The sequence below is a fragment of the Glycine max genome, chromosome 4 (genome assembly GCF_000004515.6).
Source record: "Glycine max cultivar Williams 82 chromosome 4, Glycine_max_v4.0, whole genome shotgun sequence".
Taxonomy (NCBI): domain Eukaryota; kingdom Viridiplantae; phylum Streptophyta; class Magnoliopsida; order Fabales; family Fabaceae; genus Glycine; species Glycine max.
The window spans coordinates 5,089,974-5,110,630 of record NC_016091.4 but is presented as its reverse complement, the minus strand read 5'-3'; the positions used below and the strand labels follow the sequence as shown (position 1 = coordinate 5,110,630).

The window sequence follows — 20,657 nt, the reverse complement described above, 5'->3', positions numbered from 1 at the left end:
CTATTCAGAAGAGAGTTCATAGGTTGTAAGAGTTTTTCTTTTTTCTTTTAAAAAAAAATTTAAGACAAAATAAGAAAAAGAAAAAGAAAGGTTAGAACTTAGAAGAACATTCTACCAACTTCCATTTGCCCCTTTCCCAAGCTTCTAGTGCGCTTGATAATGCTAACCCCACTGCGACTGCCACTGTAATACGACGATGGCAACCAGAAGAACTCCGACGCTAACAAAATCCGTTTTCGCCGCCGTAACCGCTTCTAGGACCTCTCGCTCTCGCTCCCATTCCGCGCGACGACTCTTCCCCGCCATCCCTCGCGCTTCGGAGAATTCCCTTTCTCGGTCTCAGATTATCGACCCCACCAATGTCGCCTCCGCCAAGTTCCTCTCTCGCTCTTTCACTCGCACCTTCCACGCCACTAATCCCTCCCTCCGCTCCGCCGCAAGCTCTCAGGTCTCCATATTCGTTTCGCACTATTTCGTTAATTCCGATTATGCCATCGTTAGTTAGGTCAGGTATTTGTTAAGCATTCATTGATGACCGGGGAAGTTGGATTGGATGTTGAAATTTTAGTCTACATGTATTCTCTTAGTTAAGCACTTATAGAAGAAAAGAAATTAAGATTCTAAAATGAATTGAGCTTTTTCAGTAAGCTAAAATCAACTTATGCATAACGCTTAACTTTTATAGAAGCTATTTGGTTTAACTTCTCCAAAAGCTGAGGTGTATAAGTTGATTTTAGCTCCTAGTTCTGGATGGTGGATCGATTTTTTTTATTTTGTTTGTCAATTTCTTCATTTTATTTTATTTGGCTATTGAGCGCTGAACAGTGTATCAGCATAGCAATTCTTTAGGCTCTCTGGTTGGAGAATAAAAATGGACATTGATAAGTGCGTGTGTGTGTTTCTGGTTTAATGATGTGCTATTTGTATTTTATCAGGTGGCGCAGACGGACTTCACAGATATGGCATGGGAGGGGATTGTTGGTGCTGTTGATGCGGCGCGAGTTAGTAAACAACAAATTGTGGAGTCTGAGCACTTAATGAAAGCTCTTTTGGAGCAAAAGGATGGCTTGGCTAGAAGGATATTTACCAAGGCAGGATTGGACAACACGTCCGTTCTACAGGCTACTGAAGATTTTATAGCTAAGCAACCTAAGGTGAGTTTACCGGTGATATAAATAATAGATTTGCATTGGTATTTTGGAAAATTCTGACCTAAGGCTTTGTTTGGCAGGTTACGGGTGACACTAGTGGTCCTGTAGTGGGCTCGCATTTTAGCTCCCTCTTGGACAATTCTCGAAAGTACAAGAAAGAAATGGGGGATGAGTATGTGTCTGTGGAACACCTTTTGCTAGCATTTCATTCTGATAAGAGATTTGGACAACAGTTGTTTAAGAATCTTCAGCTTAGTGAGAAAGCTTTGAAGGATGCTGTACAAGCTGTTCGGGGAAGTCAAAGAGTGACCGATCAAAGTACAAATCTATATTTTAAGGTTTCTTTTTTTTTTCCCCTAGAAATATAGGAGCACATGATTGGTCCTATCTTACTACAAATTACAATAAAGCTGAAAATTGTTATAATTTAGAAATAAACTTGAAACCAAATTGTTGCAAAAGTATAACAATATTAAGTTTGATGGGATGACTAGAAAAGGATATTGATTATTTATGATTCTTATAAGCTATAGTATAAAAGGAACAAATAGGCTAAGTGGTGATTATAAATTAGTATCATATTTAATTTGTAAGGTGCCTGTTGTTTCAATTGGCTTGTGTGACTCCAGGTGATATTGATTGTCCCTATGCTTGATCCTTGATCAGCTTACAGGTTATGAATCAAAACCTGATTTTAGTGCTCATTGTCATATCATGATCATTATTTTTTTAAATATGCCTGAACTGTTACTTAAATTTCATATGTATAAATTTAAGCCAAGCCTTGTTTTTACATAATTACATTGTTTCCATATGTTTGGTCTACTCTGTTATCTTTTCTTGTTGCTTTTGTTTCTTTGTCTGTCAGATTTCTATGTTGTGTTTGTTTTCTTATTTGGGAATAACTGTATGTAGATCCAGAGGGGAAATATGAAGCATTGGACAAGTATGGAAATGATCTGACTGAACTTGCTAGGCGTGGCAAGCTTGATCCCGTCATAGGTCGAGATGATGAAATTCGGCGCTGTATCCAGATATTATCAAGGAGAACAAAAAACAATCCTGTTATTATTGGTGAACCTGGTGTGGGGAAAACTGCAATTGCTGAAGGGTTTGTCTAAAATAATTTTATAGCAATTACTTGAAATGTGCTATACACAATATAACTTCTTGTTATTGTTATTACTTTTGTACCTTATACACAATATTACTGGCAGTAGCTTATATTTTTTATGCTGGGCTAAATATCCCCTTTGTTGTATGTGTTGTTTCTTTAAATGTACTGAAGGCCTTTTTTCATTGTTTTGCAGATTAGCTCAACGTATAGTGCGTGGTGATGTTCCAGAGCCATTGATGAATCGAAAGGTTGAGCTCCTATTGTTTTTTTCCTCTTGATTATAAACTGATAATATGAGTTGAGTTTCTTGTTTGTAGTGGTGTCAAGTCTCAATGCAGGCTGATTATGTAAAAGCTTCTGAAAAAGGTCTAATCAAGCTGCTAAACCTTGTAGTGTCATAGTTTCCTAATACCCTGAAACTTATTTTTCTTACATTGAAATTATAGGGTCTATTTTGCTCCTCTAGCTTATGCATTTCAAGACTGAGCACAAAACTTAGATACTTCTATATATGTAGAAATCTCCCCCTCCCTCAAACTCACACACAAAGAGATAAAGATTTTTCTTGCTATTCTAAAATACAAAGAATGTTTCTTTCTTACTGTTGAAAATATGAGATTTTGGGTATTGAGGAAGGAAAATTTTCAATAATATTATCTTAAGGATTGTGATGTGCTAGAATGTGATCATATGACCACAAACCTAGTGTTCAAACCCTTATTTATAATAATCATAATCCTAACTATATAGGAAACAAATTATAAGATAAGGAAATAGGGAAACTAATCCTAAAGGATAATTGAGATATTGTAAGATATGATCAAAAGATAATATAGGATATTTGCATATATTATCATATTTATGTCCAAAACTAGACATTTAAGGTGGTGTGAAAAATATCATCTGAGAATGCTGTCATTGATTGTACTTACCTGTCTTGTAAAAATATTAAATTTTCCTATTTGAAACCCTTCTGAAGCTTTATTTTTGTCTCTTTTAACAATTATGACATTATCAATGAACTTGGAATTGAAAAACCTTATGAAATGGGTCACATCATTATTCCTATTTTCTTATCAAATTCTCTGAAATGTAATATTGTAATAAAGTGCAGCTTGGTGCTGTTAAGCTCTTAGCATCTGCTATATGAGGGGTCCAGGCCCTTTATATTGCACCTTTGCTTAATATTTCCTTGGCAGTCAGTGCTGTAATTTTTTTTTAAAATTTGTATTGAAAATTACTTTTATTCTTGTTGTTTAATAGTTGATCTCCCTTGATATGGGTTCATTGCTTGCTGGGGCCAAGTATCGTGGAGATTTTGAAGAAAGGTTGAAAGCTGTCCTGAAGGAAGTTACAGCATCAAATGGGCAAATAATTTTGTTTATTGATGAAATTCATACCGTTGTAGGTGCAGGTTGGTACCTTATTCTTGTTGCTCAAGCCTTACTTGTTAAACTTATAATATAGACATTAAGAATATTGTGTACTTTTTATTGTTAGACATAATATAACCATTCATATGCCTTCACCTAATAACTTAAACTTTTAGGATAGTCTGTTCGTGACGTAGTATCGTAGCCTCTTTAATTTGGTGGTCCAAAGTTTGATCCTGCCCGCCCCCCATTTTTCTAAAAAAATGTTGATTTTCATGACAAGGTAGGTGGACTTGTGCATATAGAACCAATTTTATGTTTCCAGAGATGTCATATAGAACCAATTTTATGTTTCCACTTAACAACTTAAGCTTTAAGCTAAAAAGGCTCTTGTATGAGACAATGTCTTAGAGATGTCATATAAAACCAATTTTATGTTTCCACTTAACAACTTAAGGTTTTGAGAAGATTGGTTCAGGACACTATTTATAAGAACCCACCTCCAGTCCCCTATCTCCCCCATCCCTAAAAATCTGGAATATTTGTCATCAGTTCTTGGTTATAATCAATTAATACAACAACAACAACAACAACGCCTTATCCCACTAGGTGGGGTCGGCTACATGGATCAACTTCCGCCATAATGTTCTATCAAGTACCATACTTCTATCCAAATCATTAAGTTCGAGATCCTTTTTGATAACCTCTCTTATAGTCTTTTTGGGTCTTCCTCTGCCTCGAATTGTTTGCCTTCTCTCCATCTGGTCTACTCTCCTCACTACAGAGTCTACCGGTCTTCTCTCTACATGCCCAAACCACCTAAGTCTATTTTCCACCATCTTCTCTACAATAGGCGCTACTCCAACCCTCTCTCTAATAGCTTCGTTTCTAATTTTATCCTGTCGAGTCTTACCACACATTAATGAACAAAAAAAATAATTTATTACTGCTGTCAAAGCAGCTTAATCTGAATAATTTCTGTTTCTGGGTAGACTGGTGGGAGGGGAGAATTGCTAATAGTAGAGTACCGATGGAAGAAAGTAATACACTATAAATATATTATCATACTGTCTATAGCTGATCCTTTATTTGCTGGGCACCAATATTTGTCCTTTAATTAAGCTTTTGCATGCCTTTGATTATATGCTCTCTTAACCAGATTTGAGTGGCATTTCGATTCATATATGGTCATCCACCTTATTTTTGTTCCAGCTCTTCTATTCAACCAATTAGTAATATGCTGTTTTTTGGTCATTGGCTCCCTAACTAACAGGGGCTACAAGTGGTGCAATGGATGCTGGGAACTTGTTGAAGCCAATGCTTGGACGAGGTGAACTTCGATGTATAGGAGCAACTACATTGAATGAGTATAGAAAATATATTGAAAAGGATCCTGCACTTGAGCGTAGATTTCAACAAGTGTTTTGCAGTCAACCATCTGTTGAAGATACAATATCCATTCTTCGTGGGTTGCGTGAACGCTATGAGTTGCATCATGGAGTCAAAATATCAGATAGTGCACTTGTTTCAGCAGCAGTTCTTGCAGATCGATACATTACAGAACGCTTCTTACCTGACAAAGGTAAGATGCGACTCTAGTACATATATTATGGGTTGATTCCTTTTAATGATTTATTTTTGGACTTACTTCAATATTTTAAAGAAGTTTATTCTTTGACTAGAACAATGCAAACTTTTCTTTTTGTAGAAAAAAACATTCTCTCTCTCTCTCTCTCTCTCTCTTAAAAGCCTTCAAATTGTTAATTGCTTGGAAACTTTTGCTGGTTGATTTTTTGCTTCCACTAATTTTTTTTTTCCGTTTAGCCATTGATCTTGTTGATGAAGCTGCTGCAAAACTGAAGATGGAGATCACCTCTAAGCCTACGGAATTGGATGAGATAGACAGGGCTATATTGAAATTGGAGATGGAAAAGCTCTCTTTGAAAAATGACACTGACAAGGCATCTAAAGAAAGATTAAGTAAGCTTGAAAACGATTTGAGTTTACTTAAACAGAAGCAAAAAGAATTGACAGAACAATGGGACAGCGAAAAAGTTTTTATGACTCGGATAAGGTCAATCAAAGAAGAGGTAATGTTTAGTTTGTGTGTTGTCATTGCCATAGTTCCTCTTCCCCCTCCCCTCCCCTCCCCTCCCCTCCCCCAAAGAATTCTACGCCTTACATGTTATAAACATATGTAGATTGATAGAGTCAACCTAGAGATGGAAGCTGCTGAGCGTGATTATGACCTGAACCGTGCTGCTGAGCTTAAGTATGGAACTTTGATGTCCCTTCAGCGCCAATTAGAAGAAGCTGAAAAGAACCTAAGTGACTTCCGAAACTCTGGACAATCTTTACTCCGAGAAGAGGTCACTGACCTTGATATTACAGAGATTGTTAGCAAATGGACCGGTATACCATTATCAAACCTCCAACAAACAGAGAGAGAAAAGTTAGTCTTGCTGGAACAGGTTCTTCACAAGAGGGTGGTTGGTCAGGATACTGCTGTAAAATCTGTCGCTGATGCAATTCGCCGTTCAAGGGCTGGATTGTCTGATCCAAATCGGCCAATTGCAAGCTTCATGTTCATGGGTCCGACTGGTGTTGGCAAAACTGAGCTTGCCAAGGCTTTGGCTGGTTACTTGTTTAACACTGAAAATGCTCTTGTTAGAATTGATATGAGTGAGTACATGGAGAAACATGCTGTTTCACGTCTAGTTGGAGCCCCTCCTGGTTATGTTGGTTATGAAGAAGGCGGTCAGCTAACTGAAGTGGTCAGGAGAAGACCCTACTCTGTGGTACTATTTGATGAAATAGAGAAGGCACATCACGATGTCTTCAACATCTTGTTACAGTTGTTGGATGACGGAAGGATTACTGACTCTCAAGGAAGGACTGTTAGCTTCACAAATTGTGTTGTGATTATGACTTCAAACATTGGTTCTCATTACATACTTGACACTCTTCGTAGTACACAAGATGATAAAACTGCAGTCTATGATCAGATGAAAAGACAAGTTGTTGAGTTGGCTAGGCAAACTTTCCATCCAGAGTTCATGAATCGCATTGATGAATATATTGTTTTCCAGCCTCTGGATTCCGAACAGATCAGCAAAATAGTGGAGCTCCAGGTAATTGATGTGCTTATATTAACTTAATCCACCTTTAAACTTATTTTGATTCATTTCCTTGTTAAATACCTATCTTTTAATGGTATTGAAGTTTCTTTTGATTGTTTACGACTTAATCCCATGTTTGTTTGACTCTATTCTAATTGCTGGAGTCTGGAGATGCATGCTAATACATGTTTTCTTACCTGCTGTAGATGGAGCGAGTGAAAAACAGGCTCAAGCAGAAGAAAATTGATCTTCATTACACAGAAAAAGCTGTTAAACTTCTTGGTGTACTGGGTTTTGATCCAAATTTTGGAGCTAGACCAGTTAAAAGAGTGATACAGCAATTGGTTGAAAATGAAATTGCTATGGGAGTTCTAAGGGGAGATTTCAAAGAAGAGGACTCAATCATTGTTGATGCTGATGTGACTCTATCAGGCAAAGAACGTTCTCCTCTAAATAAACTGCTTATTAAGAAGTTGGACAGCCCTGATGCGGATGCCATGGTCGTCAATGATTAATTTTGCCTACTAGCTTCAGTTAGATAAAAGCAGAGTTTTAAAAAAAAAATGGTAAAACTCCATAGGGTACGAACGTAGTGCTTTTTTTTTTTGTGTGTAACTATTGTCTTGAGGATATTGTGTTTAAAAATAATTGTTGATTCAGGTTTTATTCGAGACTCGGGTACTTTTTTTTTTTTTTTTTTATCATGACAACCATGAGGATTGAGCTCAAGACGTCATGCATATTCTTCCAACTCCTAGTTGGCTGCCCCTTGTCGTTGACGATTATGAAAAGGTGTTAAGATTGAATACATAAGCAGCATGTATTTAAACCTCATTTTAAAAATCCACTGAAAAGATTGACAAAGAAAAACGTATTAAATAGATAAGTATTCACTATTTTCGTATCCAAGGGACCGAGGACCTGTAAGTGAATCACGATCAAATCGCAAATTTAAAGATTTTTTTCTTTTTTCTTTTTCTTTTATGTTGGTGCATGCCTTGTTGATAAGAGAGGTGGTAGACACACAATATTGGAATCCAAATTTATTTTGCGCCCTCATTACATCTCTAATGGTGCACTCTCTCTTTGGTTCTAATTCATTTTTATAGATCTTATCATGTTTCATCATATTTAAGATCTTAATATGTTTTTACTTTTAACGATGAAATCACTTAAAATGAATCTCACATGTGATCACATTATACTTTTATATTTATTTTTGTTTTAAAATAATAATTCGTTAGTATTTTAATTTTAACACAATAAATATGCAAAAGATAAAATATATTATTTCCCCACGCTAGGACGAGAGCTGTCGCTTCTCAAAGGCTTGTAAAATAAGAGTGCCAGCACAAAATAAGTGCATGCTTGATTTATAGTTGAAATGGTTATGATCTTCGTTCCAATGTAATTTAATGGATAAAAGCAAAACCAAAATAAAAGCAAGAGTCCTGATCCTTTTGCAAAAATGATTTTGCCTCAAACATACTTTTCCATCTGATTTCTAAACATGCACTAAGAGTGTTGGTAGTTCTCACTAGAATGAGGACGATTCACCATTACTTAAAAAAAAGTGCGTTGAGCAAAAGCAAGGCAATTGCTTCCTGCACCTCCTTATTTTGAAATCTTCCGAGATTATTCTTCCATCTTTTAAGTTTGTACGACCCACAAATGCTTCTCTGCACCTCCTTATCTTGTGTAGTTGTGTCTCCAAAGTGGATCTTCTTGACCCACCGTTAACTTCGGCACTGTAAATAAACGAGAATACCCATACCTATGTGAAAACAAGTAGAGAACTAAAGAATCAAACGCTAAACCAAAAAATGTAAACAATTTCAATAAATAATACAATATAATTAACCGAGGAAAAATTAAATCTGGAATTGAGTGGGATTCTAGAATACCTATTCCGGTATAATAGACATATATCCCGGCATAAGTGTTACAGAGTACCTTTATAAAATGTCACTTGATTCTGTAACACATGTTCCGTAAGCTTAACAGGCATTTCGAAAAGGTATTATTTCGAAACACCTATTTCGGAACACATTGTTTTCTGGGAAAACTCAATTAAAAACAATTCTTGGGAATGCTAGATTCCTGAGAATGATTTTTAAAATATGCATACCAAATGTAGGAATTTAAGATTTTCAATCTAAGATTCTTAGAAAACTTAAAAGAATCCCCTTACCAAATGCCACCTAAGGGTAATTTTATCTAGTCATGGAGTTTTAACTTTTTTATGGGGTGCAGGAAGCAAAAGCCCAAAAGCAATTATGGCTTGTACATCTAGCTTCATACATCGATTTGCTGCAACCGTACTTTACAAGAATGGTTCCTATTTATAAGAATTGGTGAAGCATCTCCCAAGCAACTCCAAAGTCCAAACATTTGTCTTTGTTATATACCTTATATATACTTATCACCAAAATGCGTACAACGTCAACATGTATTACCTTTGGTGGTAATCTGGTAGAGCTAGGGAACATGGGATTCATATCATAAGAAAATTGTGTCTATAACTCTTCACAAAAATTAAATAGGTGGGGTTATATTAAGTAGGTGGAGATAAAAGACCAAGTATGTGAACAAGAATAGGATTGCTTACCATATCACCTTTCTGAAGATACCAACGTAGTTTATCAACAATCTGCATATGTAAAAACCATTCTTTAAGCATTGCTTAAAGGATGTAATTAGGAATATTGATATGAATACATTAGTAACATGAATGAAATGCGATTGATATGGGTACTACGTATGGTTAAGCATACCATTAGGCATTAGCATGGCCTAACAGTAATGCTGCTTTCGTACCAAACAGAATAGGCTTACTGTTTCTCTTATTCATGATATCTGTTTCACTTCAATAAAAAGTAGGATATAAAAGCTAGGCATCACATAACCCCAACTCAGCATACCTAAGGACGTAAAAATAAGTAGAAGATACTATATCAATAAGAAATGTCAATAGCAAAGAAATTCAATGATGTTACTAGATAAAGTTGGTTGAAAATGTAAGCTGGCACCCCTTCCAGCTTTTCCATGTGTAAAATGGAAAGCATGTGATGTGTATTGATTAGTATATAGAATAGGTGTAAGATATACTTTCAGGTCGAAGTAATGGTAAATAAAATGTGTGGGGGCTAAAAGAACGACTCGAAAAACAAAAACATCAATTTAACACCTGCAAATAACATGTGTGAATGTGATTGTTTGGTAAAAGACCTTTTCATGTACTTGATATGATATCTGCATCATCTATGTCATTAAAACTAAAACTGATAAAAGTAACTTGAGAATCCAACTTCAAGACAATATTAATTAAAATCATAAATGAAGACGAGAAACACAGAAAAAGAGAGAAATAACATAACCTTGCCAAACATTTGCACACCAGGATATGACTTTGGACAGCGTACAAACAGAAAATTGCAACACAGGATCCATGTTATTTTCAAATTCTTTTGCAGACATGCAATAATAAATGGGACAAGTAAAAGGATCCCCCATCAGCAATATTTCTCTCAAGTTCCTCTGCCACGTGTTTAATTATCTGAGAAAGTAACTCAGCATTACAATGTGGATGAAAAAAAGGTCCAAGGTTGCAGAAGCACATTTAATGACCTGAAAAAAGAATTCCCATATAAACTTTTAGTTACAACACAAGATAGCTCCAGAAAACCCCCGTTTCCAAAACTATCTTAACAAATCAATCAAAAGAAACACCAAATAAAATCGATGATCAAGCAGGAGAACTAAGTCTTGCAGGAAATCATTGGAGGATAACAAGGATGAATATGCCATTTAACATGGCATGTGCAACAGTTAAAGGTATCGTTTGAAGCACAACCAAATTCACAAGGTTCAAAATGTCAATGTTTTAATAAATTGTCAACATTTTTTTTTATCAGCCATAAATTGTCAACACTGTGAAGAAAATAACAGAACTGTTGAGACAAATTTCATTAAACAGGTTGCCTCACACTTTTGGATAAGGGCATAGGTCTTAAATCAATAAAGCATCAAAATTCAAAGGAATCGAACAATGTACTGCAGAATCAAATACTACCTTTATGGAAACTTAGTCATCTCTCTCTCCTGCCAACCCTGGCGTGCCTCTCTTCTAGCCGCTGCATGAATACTTGTGAGTTACAGAATTAAAACATCCATCAAGAGGGTTATTTTTGTGGGGTGTCAGAACAATGTGAAAAGTATTTCATGATAATAACATGTCTGGTTCTTTAGCCCAATTGCTCAATGACAAGCTCGTGAATGGCTTATGAAAGGAGCAAACTCGAGAAGATTAAGCCTATTGGCACTTGGTAAACTTCCAATGGTTTTCTTTAACCTTTTCTTTCTTTTAAAGCTCAGGCTTGAGGGAAGGGAAGTTTTAGTTCAGAGCAGACTCCAACCAGCTTTCTTTCCCATTGAACACCTCTCTTTCATCGTCCTTCTCACATTTTCTGCTTCTTCCCACCTCCCAATGAAGCTATACATATTGGCCATGATTATATAGTAGCCGTCGTTTTCTGGTTCCAAGTCAATAGCATACTTCGCAATTCTTATTCCCATCTCAATTTGATTGTGAGTTTTACAATGACCTAACAAAGCTCCCCAAACACCACCATCCGGAGAAATGGGCATGGATAGGACCATGGCTTCTGCTTCTTGTACATTACCATACCTTCCCAAAAGATCTACCATACAAGTGTAGTGCTTTAAATTGGGATTCACAGAATAACTCTTCATTCTGGCAAACATGTATTTGCCTTCTTCAACAAGCCCTGCATGGGCACATGCTGAGAGAAGAGAGAGGAAGGTAATTCCATTGGGCATAACATTTGATTCCTCCATATGTTGGAATATCTCCAAAGCAGATTCTGCATATCCATTCATTCCATAGCCTGAAATCATCGCATTCCAGCAAATCACATCCTTCTCCATCATAGAGTCAAATACCATTCTTGATTTTTGCAGTTGCCCACACTTAGCATACATATCAATCAATGCTGTGCCGAGAGGTAAATTGAGTGTAAAACCACTTTCATTTATGTAGCAGTGAACCCTTTCTCCTTTCTCTAGAGATGCAAGGTGAGAACAAGCTGAAAGCACTACCACAAGTGTGGCTGTATTGGGCTTCTGGTCTTCCCTAACCATTTTACTAAATAAATTTACAGCCTCTTCATGCTGCTTGATGTGAACATGAGATGAAATCAAAGTGTTCCATGATACAACATCTGTCTCCGATGTATTAAATATCCTCCAAGCAAAGGTCATCTTACCACATTTTCCATACATCTCTACGAGTGAGTTGGTGACTGAAATGTTTTTACCATCCAAAAAACCCTTTATCACATTGCAATGAATCGACCTACCCAAATTAACTGCTCCTAACTGGGCACATGAGGCAATTGCCGAAGCTATGCCAATTGTTTCGGAATGAATACCTAACCACTGCATCTCCCTGAAGAGCTCAACACATTTCACATTCTCCCCTACTTTACCATACCCAAAAACCATAAAATTCCAGCCATCTCCACTCCCTTGGCACAACGGAAAAATCCTCTCTGCCAAACTTAACATTCCAAACTTGCAGTACATAAACAACAGCGAATCATTAACTTTCTCATCATCCACATAATATCTCCTTATAATGACTCCATGAAACGCTTTCCCTTGAAACACATCCATGGAATTACCAAAGCCCGAAAGCACACAACCAACAACAACCCCATCTGGGCGTATTTCATTTTCCTGCATTTCCCTAAACAACCTCAGACACTCCCCCATCATCCCAATCCTCGCATAAACCCCGATGACGGACGTCCAGCACAGAAGATCTTTGTGAATCACCTCACAAAAGGACCGATACGCTTCTCGGGGAACCCCGCATTTGGAATACATATCCAAAACCGAAGACTGTATAAAAGAAGCAACCCCATTTTTGACAACCACCCCATGCAAACACGAGCCTTCGCTCACAGCACCGAGGTTCCCACACGCGAGAAACCCACCCTCCCACGTTTTAGCATTGGGCTTCTCATCATCTTCAACAACCCCATGCACGTGACGGAGACACCTCAAACCCTTCTCAGGCTCCCCGTTGTGCACGTGCCCGATGATGAGTGCAGTCCAAGCAACCACGTCCCTTTTGGGAATTTCATCGAACACCTTGCGTGCAAGTTCCATTCGGCCACAGCGCGAGTAGAGTGAAACGAAGGAAGCGGAAGAATGGAAGAGGCCGGTTTTGGAAGCGAGGGCGTGGAGTGATGCGCCGTGGGGGAGGAGCGTGAGGTGCGCGGCGGCGGAGACGACGATGGGTAGGGTGAAGTGGTTGGGGGAGAGGTTGGAGGCGCGCATGTGGGAGAAGAGGGAGAGGACGCGAGGGAAGAGGGAGCGGGAGAAGAGGGATTTGAGGAAGGAGTTGTAGAGGAATGTGTCTTTGGAGGGAAGAGAGTGGAAGAGTGTGGAACATGAACTGGGATCGTTGTTCAGAGAATCGTATAGAGATATCAGCTTTGAGGCCATGAAAAGGTTCGTGGAGTGGCCGCTTGTAACCGTCAGCGCGTGGAAGCGGAGGAGGGAATCTAGGGTTCTGATGTGCTTCGAGACCAAGATCAGTTCACCTGCATCGTAAGCCTTCGACATGCGTATCACCATTTTTGTGCTTCCTTAATCATGTCAGTGCTTATGTATATGAAAATCATTGTTGATAGATGTAAAATTTTTTTGATGGTTTCTGTGTCAAATAAAAATGAGGATAGAGAGATTTGATTATAAAAGAGAAAAAAACCTAAAGACATTTGATTCAAATGAGAAAAACCATAAAAAACTAATTATCACATAATTTGAAAAGCTTGTAACACAAAGAAAACCGTAATTTGACAGAGTGAGAAACCAATTAGACCTAAAATTTATTTCAAGAAACATTTGTGTTAAACAAGTTTTCTAAGTCTAAAGCGAAAAATAAATATCTAAGGGTCCATTGGGTAGAAAGAAAAAAAAATAAAAAATTTGAATTAAAATTAAACATAGATTTCACATGATCATTTTACTGTTTAATTCTTTCATGTTTTCATGGCAGACGAGTCTGTTCTGTCCTCTGATGTTAATGGTTCACTCTGTTGGTGGCTATTTTTTAATGAATTCTTGGGAAATGAGGTGACGGATTAGAAGTAAAAAGAAGAAGCATCGCTGCATCAGGTGGCAGTGGAAATAAATCTTTCTTGTCCGAATTCATCTTAGGAAAAATCCAAAGGTAAGTAGACCCACCACATGAGACTTGCAATAAACTCAGGATTTTACAAAGATATGTTTTCATTAATAAATTATTCATTAACATAATATAACACGTGTAAAAAAGCACCTATGTTTTTTTTTTTATACAAAAATTCTCCAGCATATTTACATTGACGTGAATGAAATGAACTACGTACGTTCAATTTTTGAGTTTGGTGAAAATTGTCGTTAGTCTTGGTATGCCACCGTACATAAAGATTTAGCTGATTGCTTTCGTAGGCCACCAAGCTTGGAGGAGGGGCAAGCGGAATAATTGAAGAGAATAGACAGACAAACAGAGCTTTTACATTGGTCAAACTTTCTTTTACACATTGTACATAGGCTCTTCGCTATGAGAAGGTATGGGGGAGGGATATTATACACAGCCTTACCCTTGCCATAATTAAATTTGAGCCTTCAAATTTCCACTCACAATTGCCGCTATAATAATAATAAAATTGTAAACTGCTACATTTACAGGTTCATGATCAAACAAATGAGAGTTTTGGTTAACGATAAAACTTGCCATAATTATCACTCCCCCACAAAAACTTGCCATAAGTTTTATATTGTTCTTAGTGTTGTTTTTATTAAGAATATAGTTTTAGTTTAGTCATCTATGCTAATTTTTATTAATTTTTTATCATGCAAATGTTACTAATATGAAACTCTAATTTTAATTAAAAGATAATATAATATTATCTCTAAAAGATAATATTTTATTGTGTGCCTAACCCACAATGTTATAGCAGATGGGACAGTAATTTTTGGAGTGGCCAAACTTGGTAAAATTAAAATTATTTCAATAATACTTAAACGCCTTGTTACACTTCTCATTTTTCTCTATCTTTCTTCTTATTACATTATATCATATCACTAATTTTATTTATAATTTCTCTCTCTCTCTCTCTCTTTTTCTCTCACTAGATATTGAATTATTAGAACCTTCCCAACATTATATATCAATTGCAGAGGTGTGTTTGTATTCACGTTACCTTCTGTTGAATATAAATGCTGTGACATAGGATTTCCGTTTAACGTGTAATAGAAGGTAGAAAATCCACAAATCAAACACACACGTAAATAATTCAAATATTGAAAGTGATACTTATATACATACCTATACATGTATGTAGTTAGTTTTTTTTTTTAAAGGCTTGTGTAGTTAGTTAATTACAATCAAATAACTAAATGAAGGTATAAATTTCATTTAATGGTTGAAAAGAGAAGGGGAGATGAATAAATTGTAAATTCAAATATTTTTTATTAATATTTCTATCAAAATTAACAATTAGTATTGATCAATAAAAAAAATCAAATAACTAAATATATATTTTTATGTCATTTAACATTTATAATTAATCTTATCAAACATTTTCAATTTAATTAACTAGTTTAATAGTTGAAAGGAAAATAAGAGATAAATAGGTTATAAATTTAAATCTTTTCTACTAACATTTTTAAAAATTAATAATTAATATTGACCGATAAAAAAATCAAATAACTAAATATATGTTTTATGTGATTTAATATTTATAGCTAATGCATCAAATATTTTCAATTAACTTATAACTTAATTTTGCCAAATACCCCACACGAACCTTCCTTCATCCACAACATTAGCTGGCGACAATATATTACCCATGGTTTATGTAAGTGAGAACCACCATATTCCTACTCTTACTACTCACGAGCTCTAACACTATGCCTGTTTAAAGGAATATTTGACTTAGGTGAAAAAGTGAAAGGGAAAAAAATATATAAAAATTAAAGAGTACTGAGATGTTTTGTTAAATTATTTAGTAGGAGAAAACGTGAAAAGGAAAAATAATTATTTTTCTAGTTATCATTGTTGCATAGAAAACAAAAGTAAGAAAATGTATGTAAAATGATACTACTATAATGTCTTAAAGTAATTAAATGCACTATGAATAAAGATTTTTTTTTTATCTTTGTATAAAAAAAATAACTTTTCTCTTTCATTTTCCTTTCAATTTGTAAGGTAAAATCCATATAATAACTTCTATCTGTGTGAAGATACGATTGTAATTTTCCTTCAATATGTTTAACAAAGAGATCGAAGATAAGATACTTACAAAAACATATTCTAAGGCTCAAGTCAAATAGTTATTATAATAAGTTAATATTATAAATATATTATTTTTATTATATCATTATTATTATGATATTTTGGGTAATGTACAAAGAGTTATTCTGATATGTTATTTTTCTTAATTTTATATAAACTTTCATATTTTTCTATAAAATCACATTAATTTTATTATTTCCAGCAACTTAACTAACTTATATAATTTTTGTTTTAAAATAACTCCTATAGTTAATTACTTCACACTTTTATATTTTGTTATTTATTTTTATTTCAATTTAACTTAATAAAAAAAATGAGACAAAAAAAAGAAGGTGAATAGCAATAGGCGCTATATGCAGCAACCGGCGGTGCTATTATGTGGAGTGATGGGAGATCGAGTTGCTCTTCGATGCAGCAAAGTTGCTTCAACAGTTGCTCACAATTGAAGATTTGTAAGACCAACTTTTCTTAAAGAAGCCCTAACCTCATTCTGTCCCAAAAGTGATAATAAGACTTACATGACAAGTAAAGAGAGTAAATGTGTTGTAAGAAATTAAATTTACATACTATTATTTGTGTGTATCACAACTCAATTAGTTAACTTTATTTGATAGGATACACTATTAACAAAATTCAACACATTTGGATTATTAAATTTTTTAAATATGCTGATAGGGTTTAATGTTGTGATTGTGTGTATGATTTTTTTTTACTTGAAAAGATAAAATTTATTTCAATAATCTCTAAGAAAATATCTTATTTCTATAAAAAAAAAGTTAAATTACTCTCGTCTTTATAGTTTCATTATTCTTACTTTCTTAGTTTGGTATTTTTAGTTTAGATTTTAATTCTCAGTTTATTTACAAATTACTTGTTAATATTTTGTAATTGATAATATTAATCATATTTTATTAATTGTAATTGATAATATTATTCATATTTTGATGATACGGACAAAAATAAAATTAAAATATAAATTATAGAGACTAAAAAAATCACTTTTAAATTATAAGGACTAAAAAAGAATTTAAATATAAATTATAAGACTAAAAAAATCACCTTCAAAACTATAGGGATTAAAAGAGAATTAAAATGTAAATCATAGTAATTACAAAAATCACTTTTAAATCATAAGGATAAAAAATGTAAGATTTAATTGGAAAAAAAAAACTTAATAGGACAAACTACCTTAATAATTTGTTTTTCTATTTTCTCTAGTTTTGAATGACCAAACAATTGTATATGTTAATTTTTTAAAAATTAAATTAATTTATATATCATTGAACTATTTGATATTTTTTAATTAAATTTTAATTTTTTTCATGTCTCTGGTTTGTATTTATTTTTTAATATTCTAAAAAATATAATATTACTCATTTTATTTTATTATCTTCTTTTTCAATACTTGTTAATTTGTAGATTATTTTCCTCTGTTTTTGTACTGTACCCTCCACATACAAAACATGACATGCCAATCCATCCGAATAATTTTCTTAAAGAACAAATCATTTAGAAAAAGAGTAAAAAACTGAGTATATATTTAAGAAAATAAAAGAAGATGGATGAAAAATAGTAGGAAAGACAAAACGCAAAGAAGCATGGGTCTCCGATTTTGTAGTTTCTTTGTCTGAAATGATTACCGGTTTCCTTATCATTCCATGAATGCGAAATGAAATGAAGTTTACCACTCATTTCGTTTTTAAAACACAACAACGTTGAAAATCATCCTCTAACCACACACACACCGTCACTATAAAAGAAAGCCACAGAGACACAACAACGTGCACACTACGGTACTATAGTATAGTGTTTACTTACTTAATTACTCAGCACTCTCAAAAAAATAAAAACTTCTTTTATAAATTGGAAAAGGGACTCTTCACTCTTCTCTTTCTCTCTCTGCAATGTAGGTCGTCGGAGAATGGCAAAGTGTCATCAGAACAACGTCGGATCCATCGCTCTTGACCACCGCCACTCCGCCAAAAATGCCACCGCCGCCGGCCACTTCCGCGTGCTCCGCCGCTTGATCTTCGACGCCGTCAGCTGCGGCGGCACCTCTCGCTACCGGTATCGCCAGCGCGGTGGCGATGTCAGCGACGGCGGTGACTTCAGCTCAGCGGCGTGCCACACAGAGAAGGAGGAGAGGTCGGAGAAGCTATCGGATCTTCTGAACGCCGCGGAGAATAAAATGGCGGCGGCGGAGGAGGAGAAGAAGAAGGAAGAGGCACTGGCGGAACTGAAGCAAGTGGTGAAGGAGCTGCGCGAAGAAGACTTTAGGAAGCAGCGAATCGCCGCTGCGAGAGTGAGGTCACTAGCGAAGGAAGATTCGGAAGCGAGAGTGAATCTCGCAATGCTCGGAGCAATTCCTCCTCTCGTCGGGATGCTCGATTCAGAAGACGCTCATTCTCAAATCGCATCGCTCTACGCATTGCTCAATCTCGGAATCGGCAACGATGCGTGCGTTGTTTGCTCTGTTTTTGACCTAAACATTTTTTTTTCTTTTTAACTAACATTTTTAATTCAATTACTGCAGAAATAAAGCGGCTATAGTGAAAATTGGTGCGGTGCACAAGATGCTGAAGCTAATCGAATCGAGCGGTTTAGATTCGTCGGTGTCTGAAGCGATTGTTGCAAATTTCCTCGGATTAAGCGCTTTGGATTCGAACAAACCGATAATTGGATCCTCCGGTGCAATACCGTTCCTAGTTAGAACCCTAACGAATTTAAACGATAGTAAAAGCACGTCTCAATCCCAATCGCAAGTGAAGCAAGATGCTATGCGAGCTTTGTACAATCTCTCGATCTGTCAGAGCAACGTTTCAGTAGTTTTGGAAACAGATTTGGTTTGGTTTCTAGTGTCCACAATAGGAGACATGGAAGTGAGCGAGAGAAGTCTCGCGATTCTGAGCAATTTAGTGTCGACTCCGGAGGGTAGAAAAGCGATTAGCAGCGTTCGCGACGCGATTCCGATTCTTGTGGACGCGTTGAGTTGGACGGACTCGCCGGAGTGCCAAGAGAAGGCGTCGTACGTTTTGATGATAATGGCGCACAAAGCGTACGGTGACAGGCGGGTGATGATAGAGGCAGGGATAGTGTCGTCGCTGCTTGAGTTAACGCTGGTGGGAACCACGCTGGCTCAAAAGAGAGCCTCCAGAATATTGGAGTGTTTGAGGATAGACAAAGGGAAACAGGTTTCTGGAAGTTACGGTGGAAACTTTAACTTGGGTGTCTCTGCTCCTATTTGTGGATCTTCTTCTTCTTCGTCGAAAGGGTGCTTGGTGGAGGAAGATGGGATCATGAGTGAGGAAAAGAAAGCGGTGAAGCAGTTAGTGCAGCAGAGTTTGCAGAGCAATATGATCAAGATTGTCAAGAGGGCTAACTTGCGTCACGATTTTGTTACATCTACCCATTTTGCTTCACTCACTTCCAAGAGTCTCCCATTTTGAAGAATAATAATGAAATGAAACCATTTCTCATTGTAGTTTCGTTGAGTTTTTTTTTATCTTCTGTAGCTACTTAGCAATGATAATAATAATAATAATAATAACGATATGGCAGATTATATATTATTATATAATACTAGTTTTTCTAGTTTAATTATCTCACTTTAGGTTTTCTTTTTTTGGGCGTGAGCTATTTGAGCATGGGATGAGTATTCTCATGATAAGGTATTTTCTTTTAACGAAAAAATTGAATTGTGATTTATTTATTTATTATTAATTCAATCTTATAACTTCTAAAAATAATATATTAATGGCCATGACAATCACTACATGGGTTGTGTTGTGTGTGATTCGTTTTGCAGTGTAGTTTGGTGATGCCTCTCTATCAGTAACATGACAAGAAAAAATGGAAAATCTTAGGGTGGCTTTACGAATGCTACTGCTCTACGAGCATTCCCTACATTTCAAAGAGTCGCTTTCTAATCATGACACACTTTTGTCTTCCAGTTGGCACCCGCTATTTGTGTTTTATTATTTCTAATTGTAGTTAATAAAATTAGATGGGGGTGTCGGTCATTTTCATCTACCATACCACGGATACATAACAGGGACTATTCACAGTCAATTTCTATTTGAGAATCTTCCCTCCTTTTGTTTGCGAATTTCGTGTGTAGATGAGTTTTCAGGAATCTCTGGATTAGCAGAGATGAATGCGATTTGTTGTGCATCATTTGCACTGAGATTGTTTGCCGTTAAAGCCATAAATTTAGTCAGATAAATAAAAATTCATTCTTTTAATGCCACATGACCCGGTTCACTGAATTAGTTTTTTCTTCTTCTTTCTTTTAACAGGCCACAGATCTAAATGTTATTAGTAAATTGAATCTGTTTGAATGTTGAATGGAAGATGACCTGTTGCATTTTCTCCGCACTACGTACGGGTTACATACTTACATTAACATGATGCTCGTTGTGGGGTCTACAGTCATATGTAATGTTATCTACTGCTGAGTGCATTTCAGTGAAAATATTTTAATGTCAATGTAATTTGGATATAAAAATTAATTAGGTTACCCTTCCGATC

General features: G+C 35.7%; 3 protein-coding genes across 10 annotated transcripts; 2 read left to right on the top strand and 1 right to left on the bottom strand.

The window, feature by feature from the left end:
- The first annotated feature begins 98 nt into the window (after positions 1-98).
- LOC100782242 (chaperone protein ClpB4, mitochondrial) lies at positions 99-7,426 on the top strand. Its single transcript, XM_003522380.5, has 10 exons — positions 99-448; positions 936-1,154; positions 1,232-1,469; positions 2,067-2,262; positions 2,462-2,516; positions 3,532-3,682; positions 4,915-5,223; positions 5,466-5,731; positions 5,843-6,772; positions 6,967-7,426. The coding sequence occupies exons 1-10, from the start codon at positions 197-199 to the stop codon at positions 7,273-7,275; spliced, it is 2,925 nt and encodes a 974-aa protein (XP_003522428.1). The 5' UTR covers positions 99-196; the 3' UTR covers positions 7,276-7,426.
- Positions 7,427-8,104: 678 nt separating this feature from the next.
- On the bottom strand, positions 8,105-13,940 carry LOC100780090 (pentatricopeptide repeat-containing protein At4g39952, mitochondrial). Of its 8 annotated transcripts, none has more exons than XM_041014832.1 (4): positions 10,833-13,940; positions 9,535-10,387; positions 9,369-9,410; positions 8,105-8,534 (listed from the first exon to the last, which is right to left on the bottom strand). In XM_041014832.1, exon 1 carries the CDS (start codon positions 13,421-13,423, stop codon positions 11,159-11,161), a length of 2,265 nt encoding a protein of 754 aa, XP_040870766.1. In that variant the 5' UTR covers positions 13,424-13,940; the 3' UTR covers positions 8,105-8,534; positions 9,369-9,410; positions 9,535-10,387; positions 10,833-11,158. The 8 variants fall into 8 exon arrangements, with proteins under 8 accessions (XP_040870766.1, XP_040870768.1, XP_003522424.2 ...); XM_041014834.1 differs by having other exon boundaries at positions 8,105-8,508; XM_003522376.5 differs by having other exon boundaries at positions 10,138-10,387.
- Positions 13,941-17,708: 3,768 nt separating this feature from the next.
- LOC100818576 (U-box domain-containing protein 12) lies at positions 17,709-19,707 on the top strand. Its single transcript, XM_003522363.5, has 2 exons — positions 17,709-18,587; positions 18,664-19,707. Exons 1-2 carry the CDS (start codon positions 18,052-18,054, stop codon positions 19,574-19,576), a joined length of 1,449 nt encoding a protein of 482 aa, XP_003522411.1. The 5' UTR covers positions 17,709-18,051; the 3' UTR covers positions 19,577-19,707.
- The last annotated feature ends 950 nt before the right edge of the window (positions 19,708-20,657 follow it).